Source organism: Saccopteryx bilineata, chromosome 4, assembly GCF_036850765.1.
Source record: "Saccopteryx bilineata isolate mSacBil1 chromosome 4, mSacBil1_pri_phased_curated, whole genome shotgun sequence".
Lineage (NCBI taxonomy): Eukaryota > Metazoa > Chordata > Mammalia > Chiroptera > Emballonuridae > Saccopteryx > Saccopteryx bilineata.
In genome coordinates this window covers 125,898,492-125,911,928 of record NC_089493.1, presented here as the reverse complement: position 1 = coordinate 125,911,928, position 13,437 = coordinate 125,898,492, and the positions used below count along the sequence as shown (strand labels likewise).

General features: G+C 43.3%; 1 protein-coding gene across 6 annotated transcripts in view; it reads left to right on the top strand.

Annotated features, from left to right (window-relative positions):
- The window catches only part of UACA (uveal autoantigen with coiled-coil domains and ankyrin repeats), a 108,171-nt gene extending 94,974 nt beyond the window's left edge, over positions 1 to 13,197 (top strand). For 5 of the 6 annotated variants that reach the window (XM_066277946.1, XM_066277944.1, XM_066277949.1 and 2 more), the window contains 4 exons: positions 418 to 3,150; positions 4,855 to 5,007; positions 7,165 to 7,230; positions 9,994 to 11,664. In XM_066277946.1, coding sequence (XP_066134043.1) covers positions 418 to 3,150; positions 4,855 to 5,007; positions 7,165 to 7,230; positions 9,994 to 10,065 — 3,024 coding nt within the window. In that variant the 3' untranslated portion in view covers positions 10,066 to 11,664. Of the gene's footprint in view, positions 1 to 417; positions 3,151 to 4,854; positions 5,008 to 7,164; positions 7,231 to 9,993; positions 11,665 to 12,989 lie in introns of those variants that run through there. The other variant, XM_066277947.1, reaches the window with a different exon arrangement.
- The last annotated feature ends 240 nt before the right edge of the window (positions 13,198 to 13,437 follow it).

Below are 13,437 nucleotides of genomic sequence, written 5' to 3'. Positions count from 1 at the left end.
AATGCTGCATATGACTTTTTCCCAAGCGTTCTGGTGGCTTCAGAATTTGAAGTTCTAAGCACATTAAGTGCCATAAAACATAGAAGTCACGAATGGGTTTTGATTGAATTGATATTCATGTGCGGGGTAGGTGTTATGAGTGGGGAGGGAGGAAGTAGTCTCCGAGGCCACCGTTTTCTTTTTTCTGCTGGAAACACATGTAAGTGAACTGATTTTCAAACTGCACTGCTTCAGTGTGTAATAAGGCCCTCATCCCCACAGCTGTTCTTCTTACCACACAGATCAGTATGAGATTCTTCCAAAACACTAATCCAAAAACCCTTTGACTACTACTGGTCATGTGGGTATTTTATGTTTGGCAGGTAAGAGTCTTCTTTACGATTTCATGGTTGATATCTTTTTCTCCTTTCTTTTCAGTGTACTTCCACAGGTTTGCCAGCTCATTTGCAAAGCAGATCTATGCTGAGACCATTAGAGCTGTCCTTACCCAGTCAAACCTCATATTCTGATAATGACATATTAAAGAAAGAGTTGGAAGCCATGAGAACTTTCTGCGAGTCAGCAAAACAAGACCGACTGAAGCTCCAGAACGAGCTGGCCCACAAGGTGGCAGAGTGCAAGGCGCTGGCCTTGGAGTGCGAGAGGGTCAAGGAGGACTCGGACGAGCAGATCAGGCAGCTAGAGGACGCGCTAAAGGATGTGCAGAAAAGGATGTACGAGTCGGAGGGGAAGGTGAAGCAAATGCAGACGCACTTTCTCGCCCTGAAGGAGCATCTCACCAGCGAGGCCACCACGGGGCACCAGCGGCTGACTGTGGAGCTGAAGGAGCAGCTGAGGGATGTGAAGGCGAAGTATGAGGTCGCATTGGCGGAAGTGGGGACGCTGAGGAGCCAGCTCAGCCAGCAGGAGGCGCTGGCGGAGGAGCTGCGGAGGGATGCGGGCAGGCTGGCGGAGGAGCAGCAGCGACTGCAGTGCGAGCTCCGAGCAAGTGAGGCGGGGCAGGAGCGCGTGGGGCAGGAGCTCACCGACGCGGCTGGCCAGCTAGAAGAGCTGCGCGCCAGGCTGGCCCGCTCCGTCCCAGCGGAGAAGTTTGAGAACATGAAGAGCTTATTATCTAATGAAGTCAATGAGAAGGCGAATAAATTAGTTGATATGGAAAGGGAAAATGAGAAGTCGCTCAGTGAAAGCAGACAGTTAAGGAGGGAACTGGAGATGGTGAAAGCCAAGCTCTCTCAGCACGTCAGGCCAGAGGAGCACGAGCAACTCCGGGTCCGGCTGGAGCAGAAGTCCTCCGAGCTCGAGAGGAGGGTCGGTGAGTTAACGTTGAGGAACCAGGCCTTACAGAAGGATGTCGAAAAGGCGCATCTGGACAACAAGCTCCTCAACCAGCAAGTGCAGGATTTAACAGCTGAAATGAAAAATTATGTGCCTTTAAAAGTAGGCGAAGAAATGAAAAAGTCACACGAAGCAGTTGTTGATGACTTGAATAGAAAGCTTTCAGATGTAACGCAAAAATACACAGAAAAGAAGTTGGAAATAGAGAAATTGCTGATGGAAAATGACAGTTTAAGTAAAAACGTTAGTCGCCTGGAAGCTGTGTTCATACCTCCTGAGAAGCATGACAAAGAGATAATGGCGCTGAAATCCAGTATCGTTGAGCTTAAGAAACAGCTGTCTGAACTTCATAAGAAATGCGGCAAAGACCAAGAGATGGTGCGGGCACTCACGTCTGAAAACAGTGACTTGAAGAAGATAATGAGTAATCAGTACGTGCCCGTCAAAACCCACGAGGAGATAAAAGCTGCACTGAGTAGCACCTTAGATAAAGCCAACAGGGAATTATCAGATGTGAAGAAAAAATTTGAACATGTAAGTCAAGAATGTGTGAAAATGAAAGAGGAGAATGATGCACTAGGAAGAAAGCTGGAGAGTGTGCAGAGCCAGATGCGAGCGGAGTATATCAGCCTGCGTGAGCACGAGGAGCAGGTGGGCGCCGTCAGCAGGAGCCTGCGTCAAGCGCAGGACAGCAGCGCCCAAGTGCTGGCCAGCTACCGGACTGCCCAGGAGGAGATCGTGACTCTGCACGCCGAGATCGAAGCCCAGAGAAAGGAACTGGACACGATACAGGAGTGCATTAAACTGAAGTACGTACCCATCGTCAGCCTTGAAGAGTGTGAGAGAAAGTTTAAGGCAATGGAGAAGGAGCTAAAAGAACAGTTGGCAGAGCAGACCCAGAAGTATAACGTCAGGGACAAAGAGATCAAGAAGTGCAGACAAGAGAATGACAAGTTAAAGCAGGAGATGAGCACTCTTCAGAAGGATTTAAAGGACAAGGATGTTCTCATCCAGACGTCTCATGGAACAGAGAGGGCGTTAAGCAGAAAGACCGAAGAGCTGGACAGACAGTTGAAAGACCTGTTGCAGAAATATGCAGAGGTGAAGAACGAGAAGGAGAAGCTCGTTGAAGAAAATGCCAAGCAGACTTCGAACATCCTGACAGCACAGACACTTCTGCAAAAGCAGTATGTTCCATCGGAACAGGTAGAGGCGCTGAAGAAGTCTCTCAACAGCACCATTGAGAGTCTGACGGAAGAGCTGAAGAACAAGCAGAAGTGTTTTGAGAAGGAGCAACAGGCGGTGACCAGGCTGCATCAGTTGCTGGAGAACCAGAAGAACTCGTCCGTGCCCCTGGCAGAGCACCTGCGGGTAAAGGAGGTGCTGGAGAAGGAACTAGGGCTCATAAAAGCCAGCCTGAGAGCCACGGAGGAGGAAAACCAACACAAAGCCGAAGAAGTCTCCAAACTCCAGTCGGAGGTGCAGAGTAGTAAACAGGCATTAAAAAAGTTAGAGACTAGAGAGGTGGTAGAATTGTCTAAATATAGAGCAACAAAAAGTGATTTGGAGGCACAGATTTGCAACTTAAATGAAAAACTGGCCAACCTGAATAGAAAATACGAAGAAGTGTGTGAGGAGGTTTCGCGTGCCAAGAAGGGACTGTCTGCGAAAGATGAGAAAGAGTTCCTGCGTCTCAGCATTGAGCAGGAAATCAAGGACCAGCAGGAGCGATGCGACAAGTCCTTGTCAACAATCTCGGAACTACAGAGAAGGATACAGGAGTCTGCTAAGCAAATCGAAGCCAAGGATAACAAGGTAAGTCCGAGAGCTTGTGCAACTCTGCACTGGAAACCCCAGAGCAAGGGTAGGGCAGGCACGCTGTTAGCGTCCTGCAGGTAGGTCTGTAGAAGTGTCAGCATAGTGATGGTTAAATGCCACCTTTCTGTTTGACTGCTGGTGTACAAAAAAATTGAAGAGAAGGTCTAATCACACAAAAATCAGGGCTTCTGTGTTTTGTTTCCTCAGCTGGTAGAGCCAGGAATAGAGGAAAGACAGGGAGATGCGAGGTTCATGTACCTTACTGTGAATCCATTGGGCTTTGGGGTGCCTGAGGAGCAGGGAAGGGGAAGCTGTGTTTCTGGCCTATGGTTTAGGAAACCGAGGATACCGGGGAGTGCACACACTCAAGTCCAGTGCTCACCCATACAGCACACCAAACCCTCATGTCTCTCTAGAGACTGGTTCCTCACGCAGGCTGTGCCACCACTCCTTTGTACGGGGTCAAAATCTCTGCCCACGTCAGCACTGTCCTCCTTGAAGCCCCCATAACCCAATCTTGTCTATAGTACAGTGTTTTTCTTCCAAAATGCATGTTTTGTTCTGGCTTTGCCATCCACTCAAAATGTATATTGCAGTGTCAGGATTATGTGGCTGAGCTTCCCAACCAGTTTTTAAGAGAATGATGATAACTTACCTTTTCTTCCTATCATTCATTCTCATGGTATAACTTTCAGACTAAGTGCTCAACAGTGTTTTCAGAATGGGGAGTTGCATAAAGTGTGGACTGTGCAGATGGGCATTCAGGGAGACTTAGTGCAGTTTTATCAGTTGGACAAGCAATGGTTAGATTCCTGCTACCTACCAGGGCAGTGTTCAGTGCTGGGACACAGCAAGGCCCCAGAGCAGACATAGCCCAGCCCTCCTTGGCAGAGGTGCCAGTCCTGACCTGCACATCTGCTCCGCAGACCCAGAGTCTGAGTGCTCCCTGCTGTTTGCTAGGTATTCATGGAGACAATCACATATCATTGTAACAGCAAGTTCTTAATTCCACTTCTAACTGCTGCCATTAATTGAGCATGTACTATGTACCAGGCATAGCTTTCTGATAGCACTTGATTTTCTTAACTATGAAAAATTTCTACTCTCACCAATAATGAATTAGAAAAAGAAAGGGAATCAGCCAAGCTCACACAGCTGGTAAAAATCAGAGCTGTCCAATTAAAGTCTTGAAGTCTCTACTCTTTCCACACTTCTAAACCGCCTTCCTATTCTTTCCCTCTTTAAGACAGAGTAGTCTAAAGTCATGCATTCTTGAAAGAAACAAGGCATCTAATGCTAGATGTAAGTGAGCCACGCTTTCTTACTTTTCATACTTTGTTGGAGAGAATCTCCCCCACCTCCCCGTGTTCCAGACGACCTGGAAGATAGTCTGTATGACTTCATAGGTACTTATCATCTAAAAATAAGAGGACTGGGTCACACTCAAATCTTAGGATATATGCCATATTCATTCTTAATTTGCTAATGCTTTTGTAAGGAATTCCCAAGAGGAATATAATTCAAGGAGTTAAATATATACTGCTCACAAAAATTAGGGGGTATTTTATAGCTTCATATTCATTTTGAAATATCCCCTAATTTTTGTGAGCAGTATATTTGTATATGCTATGTGAAGATGTTCATTGTAAATGACTGAATATTATGTTTCTCCCACAACCTTTTTTCTTTTTTTTTAACAAGATAACCGAGCTGCTTAACGATGTAGAAAGACTAAAACAGGCCCTGAACGGCCTTTCGCAACTCACCTACACGAGCGGGAGTCCCAGCAAGAGGCAGAGCCAGCTGATGGACGCTCTGCAGCAGCAAGTGCGGGCCCTGCAGCAGCAGCTGGCCGTGAGTACCAAGCCAGGCTCTGCGCTGGGGGCAGGGCCGCTCAGCTTGCTGTCTGCTACAGTTTATGTGGAAATAAGATTGATGCGTGGCTGTATTCAGATCCAAGGATGCGTAGTCATTTCTGCTAAAAGTGACCCGCACTAGTGGTACAGTGTACTTTATTCAGTATCTGCGATCTGCCGGGCACTACCTTGCAGTTAATACACACTTCAGACTTGAGCTTCGTCATAGTCAGATAAGGTGTCACTGCCCGATGTAACAGTCAGTATTAAGGAAACAAGGATGACAATACTTGGTGCCTGAGGTCCTACACCTAGGATGGAACCCTGGTAGGTACTGACCCCAAACCTGGTGCCTTTCTGACTGCAGTGCCCTCGAAAGCAGTGATCCCCAACCATTTTTGGGCCACGGACCAGTTTAATGTCAGAAAATATTTTCACAGATCGCCCTTTAGGGTGGGACGCATAAATGTATCACATGACCAAGACAAGTGTCAAGAGTGAGTCTTAGACGGATGTAACAGAGGGAATCTGGTCATTTTTAAAAAATAAAACATCGTTCAGACTTAAATATAAATAAAACAGAAATAATGTAAGTTATTTATTCATTCTCTGCGGACCGGTACCAAATGGCCCACGGACCGGTACTGGTCTGCGGCCCGGGGACCACTGCTCTAAAGTATTGTACCACTACACTAAAGGGAGTTCTTTTTATAATCTTTTATCTTTACGAGTAAAGATAGGCATTCCCATGGCTTTATTATACCTGGTATTGTTATATGTATATCAAAAGAAAACTTCTGGATATAGATATCCATATAGGTACTGATAGCCTTATAAATGCCTATATGGACCTATATCTCCTTTATATATTAGTGGAAACATCTGGATGTTGACAGGAGCTTCATCTCAAGCCCAGCCACTTGAAAGCTAGTGATATGGAACACTTCCCTTAACACTTGGCTTCCTCGTACATATAATAGGGTAATAAGAACTGATTACATGTTTGTTTGCTTTTTAATTGAAAGAGCTAATATAATATACATGGAAACGCTAAGTAAAACGTAGCCTGATTAAATGTAAATCGTTGCTAGTATTTTCCTATTCTATAGGAATTGGTTATGAATTTGTTTTGAATAGAAATAGTTATTTTTTAAAAGTATTCATTTTATAAACAAAAAGTATTCATTTTATAATACTGCCGGCCTATAGCAGTTCATCAGAAATGCTTATTTGGATCTTATCAAAGGGATATGGTGGTCTCTTCAGCAACTGGAAGTATTTATTTATTATTTCTTATGTTCCTGACACTGTGCTAAGTAAGCCCTATCAGGACAAAGACAGTTCTTGTCCCCAAGGAGTGCTGGGCAGTTATGGAGGCAAAATACAGGTGCAACAAAAGTAAAATGACAGGACAGAAAATCCCAAATATAGAATTGTGTATATGGTCCCAGATTCAAAATGATAATGAAGTCCTGGGAAGGAAAGGTTACTGGTGTGTTAGGAACTGGTTTCAAAGAGACACTTTGTAAGGTAGATGATGTTTTGGTAGGTCAAAGGCATACCAGTCTACCAGCAAAGGCCACAGTGAGAGCAGCGGGCCTTCCTGGGGCAGGAAGCTCAGCTTCCTAGCTGGTAATGGAACTGTGTTTCAGCCACAGCATGGGGGCTGTTGAGAACCAAGCTCATGAGTTTGGATTTTCTCTCATATGTAATGAGGTATCCCCCAACGTTTTAAAGCCAAAAGTGCTATGAGGGAGGAGCTGCCTCCATCTCCAGAGCATGATAGGGACTAAAGTCTAGAGATGGGGATGAGGCCAGGAGCTTAGCAATAATCTCAAGCATAAATTGATACGTGCCCAGATGGTTTCGTGGCATTAGATGTGAACTAGGCAACCATGTCATGTGACCTGGGCTGAACAGAATCACTTTCACTATGAATGTCCGCGCACATTTGTGAAGAAGGTTCATACCACTGTTATGCTGTGGAATTTTGGAGGTGATCTGTCCGGTGGTTTGTTACCAGAAGCAGCAGGAGCTCTTTAATAATACTGCTGTTTTGTGGCCTTGAGCCTGAGGACAGCAGTGTCACGAGCTTCTGTGCGTTTGAAACCATGCGTGCTGATATTCTGACCTGTCTGTCCTCCCCCATTTCCAGGATGCCGACAGACAGCACCAGGAAGTGATTGCAATTTACCGGACACACCTTCTCAGCGCCGCACAGGTGAGCTGTTTTTCCTTTGGAAAGGATATTATTTTAGAGAAAATAATTTTTCATATTCAAATAGATTTCCGTGAAACTAATGTTTGAAGTAGTTATATTCCATATGGTCATTTAAAAATGATTATGTTTCTTTTCATCATGGTTTGCATATCTCCCAGAGAAATTTACAAATCTATATGGCAGCACAACATCTTAAATTTAGTGTTAGTTTCATCTGCTTGTCACTCACTATACAGGCAGCATGGCGACATACAGAAAGGTGATGGCTTTGCTGGCTGGGGATGACGTCTGCACAGCGCACATGGCTGACAATGAAGAGGGTGTGGAGGAGATTCCGTTGTTTCTTGGTAGCACAGGACTATTTCTTTGAAATGTAGGGAATGCTATAAAAGTACAAAAATGACAAAAAGGTATGCACAGAAATGTAGTAATATAAGGAAAAATTTGGTTCTGTTAGGAGATTATCAATTGTATTTATTTAGTAAGCCTTAAAACTCAGCGGAGCATAAGATTAAGAAATCCCTACTTAGGGTATGTAATGAAAAAGCTTCTTTTATAAAAAAAGAAATCACCAAGAAAATGTTCACACAAGAAGGGTACTATAGTGATGCTCTGCAGAAGCCCTGTGATCAGCATCTCCAAAATTCTCAGATGAGGTTTTTCAGGGACAGGTACTAAAAGAGCCTGTGTCAGAGGACAGGTGAGAGAAAATAGGATTGCTTAGGATTTAAAGTGTGTCAGGCCACATGGCTCAAATAAAAAACATATGGGTTGAGAGAAGATTTCAAAGAAAGGTAATTTTAAAAAAACAACTGGGTAGGCCCTGGCCGGTTGGCTCAGCGGTAGAGCGTCGGCCTGGCATGCAGGGGACCTGGGTTCGATTCCTGGCCAGGGCACATAGGAGAAGCGCCCATTTGCTTCTCCACTCCCCCTCCTTCCTCTCTGTCTCTCTCTTCCCCTCCCGCAGCCAAGGCTCCATTGGAGCAAAGATGGCCCGGGCGCTGGGGATGGCTCCTTGGCCTCTGCCCCAGGCGCTAGAGTGGCTCTGGTCACGGCAGAGCGACGCCCCGGAGGGGCAGAGCATCGCCCCCTGGTGGGCAGAGCCTCCGCCCCTGGTGGGCGTGCCAGGTGGATCCCGGTCGGGCGCATGCGGGAGCCTGTCTGACTCTCTCTCCCTGTTTCCAGCTTCAGAAAAAAAAATACAAAAAAAAAAAAAGAACTGGGTAAAATAATACAGAAGAAGAAGCTATGATGTCAAATTTTTAAAATCAAAAAGCCGGCCTGTTCTGTAGAAGATGGGTAGGAATTCAGTAGACAGGAATGAATAGTATGATAGAGAAAATACTGAATCTGTTTTTGGTAGATAGAGTTGGAAAGAACATTTCAATTACTGGTGAAGACTGTTGAGGAACCACAGAATGGGAAGTTTGGGAGGGGAGATGGTCGGAAGTTCAGGTCTGTATTAGGGAAGGTGAGGCACCCACTCAGTTCTGATACTGGCCAAGGGAGGACACATGTGCTCTCCTGAAAGTTGCTGCAAACTCACAAGCCTTTCTGCTCTGTCTGTGTGCTTCTGAAAGGATTTCCCACTGACTCCTGCTGAAACAGAACAAAAGCTATTGGCATCTGAAACAGCCTTGCCTTCTGCCTTAGTTAACATTGTAATGTTAACTAAGAAATTCAGTTTAGTCAACTGTGGCTAATGTTTGAAATTTAAACGTCCTGCTGTTATAAAAACAGATTTTGGAGGCAAAACTTTTTATATTAATAGGAAATGTGCTGAAACCTATTCGAGTGCTCCAGCAAAGAAGGGGGAGCTGTAATAAGCCCACCGTATTGACTTGCATTTAATTAGCCCTCTTGCCATCTTTTTAAGTATAACATGTTTTTTTCTAAATATAAATGGCTGGCATTTATGTAGAAAGACCTCAACCTCACCCGTAATGGGGGAAATGCAAGTAAAAAAGGAGGTACCATTTCTCACTTACAAGGTTGGCAAATATTAAACAGGACAGTGGCCGTGCGTCAGCCAAGGTGTTGTGCATATTGGCACTCATACGCTGCTGGGGGCAGTATAACTGGTTACCTCCACGGGAAAAAAATTTGTAGTACTCAGCAGCAAACTTTAAAATTGAGCTTGCTTTTTGACCCATCAATTTGTTTTCTAGGAATTGCTCAGAAAGATTGGAAATACTTTAAAATGCCCATCATTGAGGAATGGGTAAAGAAATTATAATATAGTCATACAATGGGATATTATACAATATTTTCAAATAATTAGGCAAATAACTTGAGATAGATTTCTATGACACCAGGTAAAAATGAAAGTTGCAAAATTATATATGTCTGATTCTATTTATGTAAAGTAGATAAATATGGGGATTTTTTTATTAATTACTTTTCTGATTTAAAAAAATGAGCAGGAGCAAGAATAAACATGTCCTTGTAGTTACTTTGCCTATTTATATAACTCATGCTGTCCCTTAATCTTCCGAGTTGTTATAAGAGAGAAGTGTGTCCATCTTTTCTGATAATAGACATTAAGAGCAACTGGAGTGTACTGCTTTTAAGTTTTGTTTATTTACACGATAGAGCTCTATTTCATTTTCCAATAAATCCGGTAGGCTATAACCAACGTGGTGAGGATCTGGCATTTGGTAAACCACAACCAACCAGACCCTGTTATAGGGCCTCTGCCTTTCATTAGGATTCTCGTGTAAATGAAGATGACATGAGTTCGGTCTCCCATTTCTTTGTCTCAAGGGTCACATGGACGAAGACGTGCAGGCGGCTCTGCTCCAGATCATACAGATGCGCCAGGGGCTCGTGTGCTAGTCGTCTGCACTGCCCGCCCGCAGTGTCTTGTCTCCTGCCGGTCCCCAGCGGGCTGTGGCGACCGCGCAGCCCTTCTGGGCCTTCCTGTGCTCGTATAATTGAAATAAAATGTATTTGGTCCCATCAGTAGGTTTTTAAAAGCTAGATGAATATGTTACTGAGTCTTTCAATATTAGTCCAAATCTTATGTTCCAGATGTGTTCATTTTATGGTCAGGCAAACAGAAGAACTCTTTGTCCTGGGCTGGCCTCATGCTTTTAAACCCTGAGTCCCCGATAAAACGAGCCATCTGAGTGGGGTTGAAGAGGAGTTGGGCTGAAAAAATTGCTTAAAGATTTCTCTCAGAGACATTAATTTGGTTGGTCGCCACTTTTAAGTGGATCAAAAGATTTTTTAGATCTTCCGTCTGAGCCATGAGACTAAAGGCGCCCTCACAAAATGCATGGTAACTTGGCTGGCCAAGTCGCGTTTCTATTGAAGTAACTTAATGTGTGCCTTTGACTTCTTTTAGAAGTACAAATTTTTTTCTTCATACACTAGTAACTTTTATGCCTTTTAAAATAAATTCCTTTTTAATAATGGTTTGCAGTGCTAAATTACATTTAGACTAAGAACAGGCCAGTGTGGACTATATCAGGAAATTATAATAAAATTGTCTTGTAATCACCACAACAGTATATTAGTTTTCACTTGTGGTGACTTTTCTTGCCACAATATTTAGAGAAGTATAAGTGGTATGGTCAATTTTTCAGTGTCAAAATTTTTAGATTTTTTTAGCAATTACTTTGACATTTGCTACTATTGTAACCAAGCACTCATGTGTCCTCCAAGGGTTTGTACTTATTAAAAGGAGGATTGTACTAATGAGATTAATAATGTGAAATTTAGCTTTCTTGCAAAATTAACATGAGAGAATTGGTTTTAGAAAACATCTTTAAGATTTTAGACAAAAGTGCAATAATATAATAAAGTTTAAGACTATAGAAAGTGAGAAAAACAATAAAATTGGACATATTTATAGTGAATACTCTCTTGTAACCAACCATTTTTATTAACTACATCTCATTAAAGAACACTTATGTTTTGTTATTTTTATTTCTTTACCATTCAGATTGGAAATTACTAATTTGACTGCAAATGAATTATTTTCACCAAGTTTTTTTTTTAATCGCAAAATGTGCCTTAGCAGTAATTCTTGAGCACCCTGAACCAGACTTCTGATCCCATTTTTGTATAATGACATAGGAGCGTCAACATAGCTTTTCCCACACAGGAAGAAGCCATGTATTTCTTCAGTGTAGAAACAACAGTGAAAAATCAGAATTAGATTTATACTTAATTCTTTAGGTAGATATATGCAGTTTACATAAACAACATGTGGATTCTGTGATATGCGTCTGGAATGTTCAACAGCATGAGCTCTGTTTTATGAGTGTTAGGTCACCCACCAAGCTCTGGTGCGGAGAAAGTTCTTAAGTGGACACTCACAACCCAGTGCCGTTTTTTCCATATTAAGATTGGGCGGGAACCTTATGTTGATTTTATTTTGTCTTCAACCATCAATAAAATATTTTCTGTGGAATATTGTCTTGAGCATCCTTGTAAGGAAGCAAGTCCATTTGCTCTTTGGAGAATTTGGTGCAGAGACCTGTGGGGTCCAAGGTGCAGATGATGATAGCCATTTTCAGTTACTATGTTGAATGAAGGAAGTATCAAGTGGCCTTGAATTCATCCCAGCCTCTCATTCCCTTACCTTTTGATATCAGAGCCAAAAATGGCATTTACAACACCTAAGGCTAAAGCTATTTAGACCATAAACAAGTGGAGCATAGATAATGAGGGTGCTGTTCTCTGCACTGTCCTAGTTCAGAAAGACCTTGAGGTCGGAACTTCTGGCCAAGAGGAAGGAAGACTGGTTGTCTAAGATGTGAGTGCTCTCAGAACCCGTGGGAGTACAGTCCTTTGTTGAAAACTTTATTCCTATTCCATTTTTTAGCCATTTTCTTATCACTACTGATTCATCAGAAAAGCTCATTCTTTTTGACAGAGGATCGATGTTATAAAGCAGTGGTCCCCAACCTTTTTTGGGCCATGGACCGGTTTAATGTCAGAAAATATTTTCACGGACCGGCCTTTAGGGTGGGACAGATAAATGCACAAAATAAAATTATGCGACTGGCGTAAAAACTGTGGTATTTTTAAATAGTCGAACTTACGAGACAAGTGTCAAGAGTGAGTCTTAGACGGATGTAACAGAGGGAATCTGGTCATTTTTAAAAATAAAACATCGTTCAGACTTAAATATAAATAAGACAGAAATAATGTAAGTTATTTTTTCTTTCTCTGCGAACTGGTACCAAATGGCCCACGGACCGGTACCGGTCCGCGGCCCGGGAGTTGGGGACCACTGTTATAAAGAATTATTAGCATAAAACAAAATATTCATCCTATGAACATCTTAAATTTTCACATTGCAATGACTGATCACTCGCTACACCTGTGCTGTTGTAGAACTCCAGAATAAATTAGCTGAGTTTCTTATGGCTTTTTTTTGTTTTAACCTTTTTTCTTGATCCCAGTCAAATGTTATACACTTTAAAATGTTTTGTTATTTGAAATGCATGGAGTTATTACTGCTTAAAAAGTCTTGCAGCTTTAGCCCTGGCTGAGTAGCTCAAGTTAGAGTGTTGTCCCAATACACCAAGGTTGCAAGTTCAATCCCCAGTCTGGGCACATACAAGAGTCAACCAAGGGATACATAAATGAGTGGAACGAGAAATCAATGTTTCTTAGCCTTGGCCAGTTGGCTCAGTGGAAGAACATCAGCCCAGCTTGTGGATGTCTCAGGTTTGATTCCCAGTCAGGGCACACAGGAGAAGCGACCATCTGCTTTTCCACCCTTCCCCCTCCTTCTTCTCCCACAGGCATGGCTCAGTTGGTTCGAGCAAGTTGGCCCCGGGCACTGAAGATGGCTCCAAGGCCTCGTCTCAGGTAGAGCAATGGAGTAACGGCCCCAGATGGGCAGAGCATCGCCGGTTGTAGGGGGCTTGACAGATGGATCCGGATCGGGACACATGCAGGAGTCTGTCTCTCTGCCTCTCCGCCTCTCACTTAATTAAAAAAAATCATGTTTCTTTCTCTTCTGTCTAAAATCAATCAATAAAAATAAATAAAGGCTTGCAGCTTTAGAACGCAAGCACTTGTTTCCCCAGTGTCACCAGCTGTCCTCTAACAAGGACCTGTCTGACCGTGTACACTGATGCCAATCATCAGCCAGCAGTGCTGACAAGCATCTCTTGACTTATGCTCCACAGTGGTGGAGGACGATGACTTCTTATTGCCTCTTTATTGTCTTCATTACTGGACTCTTTA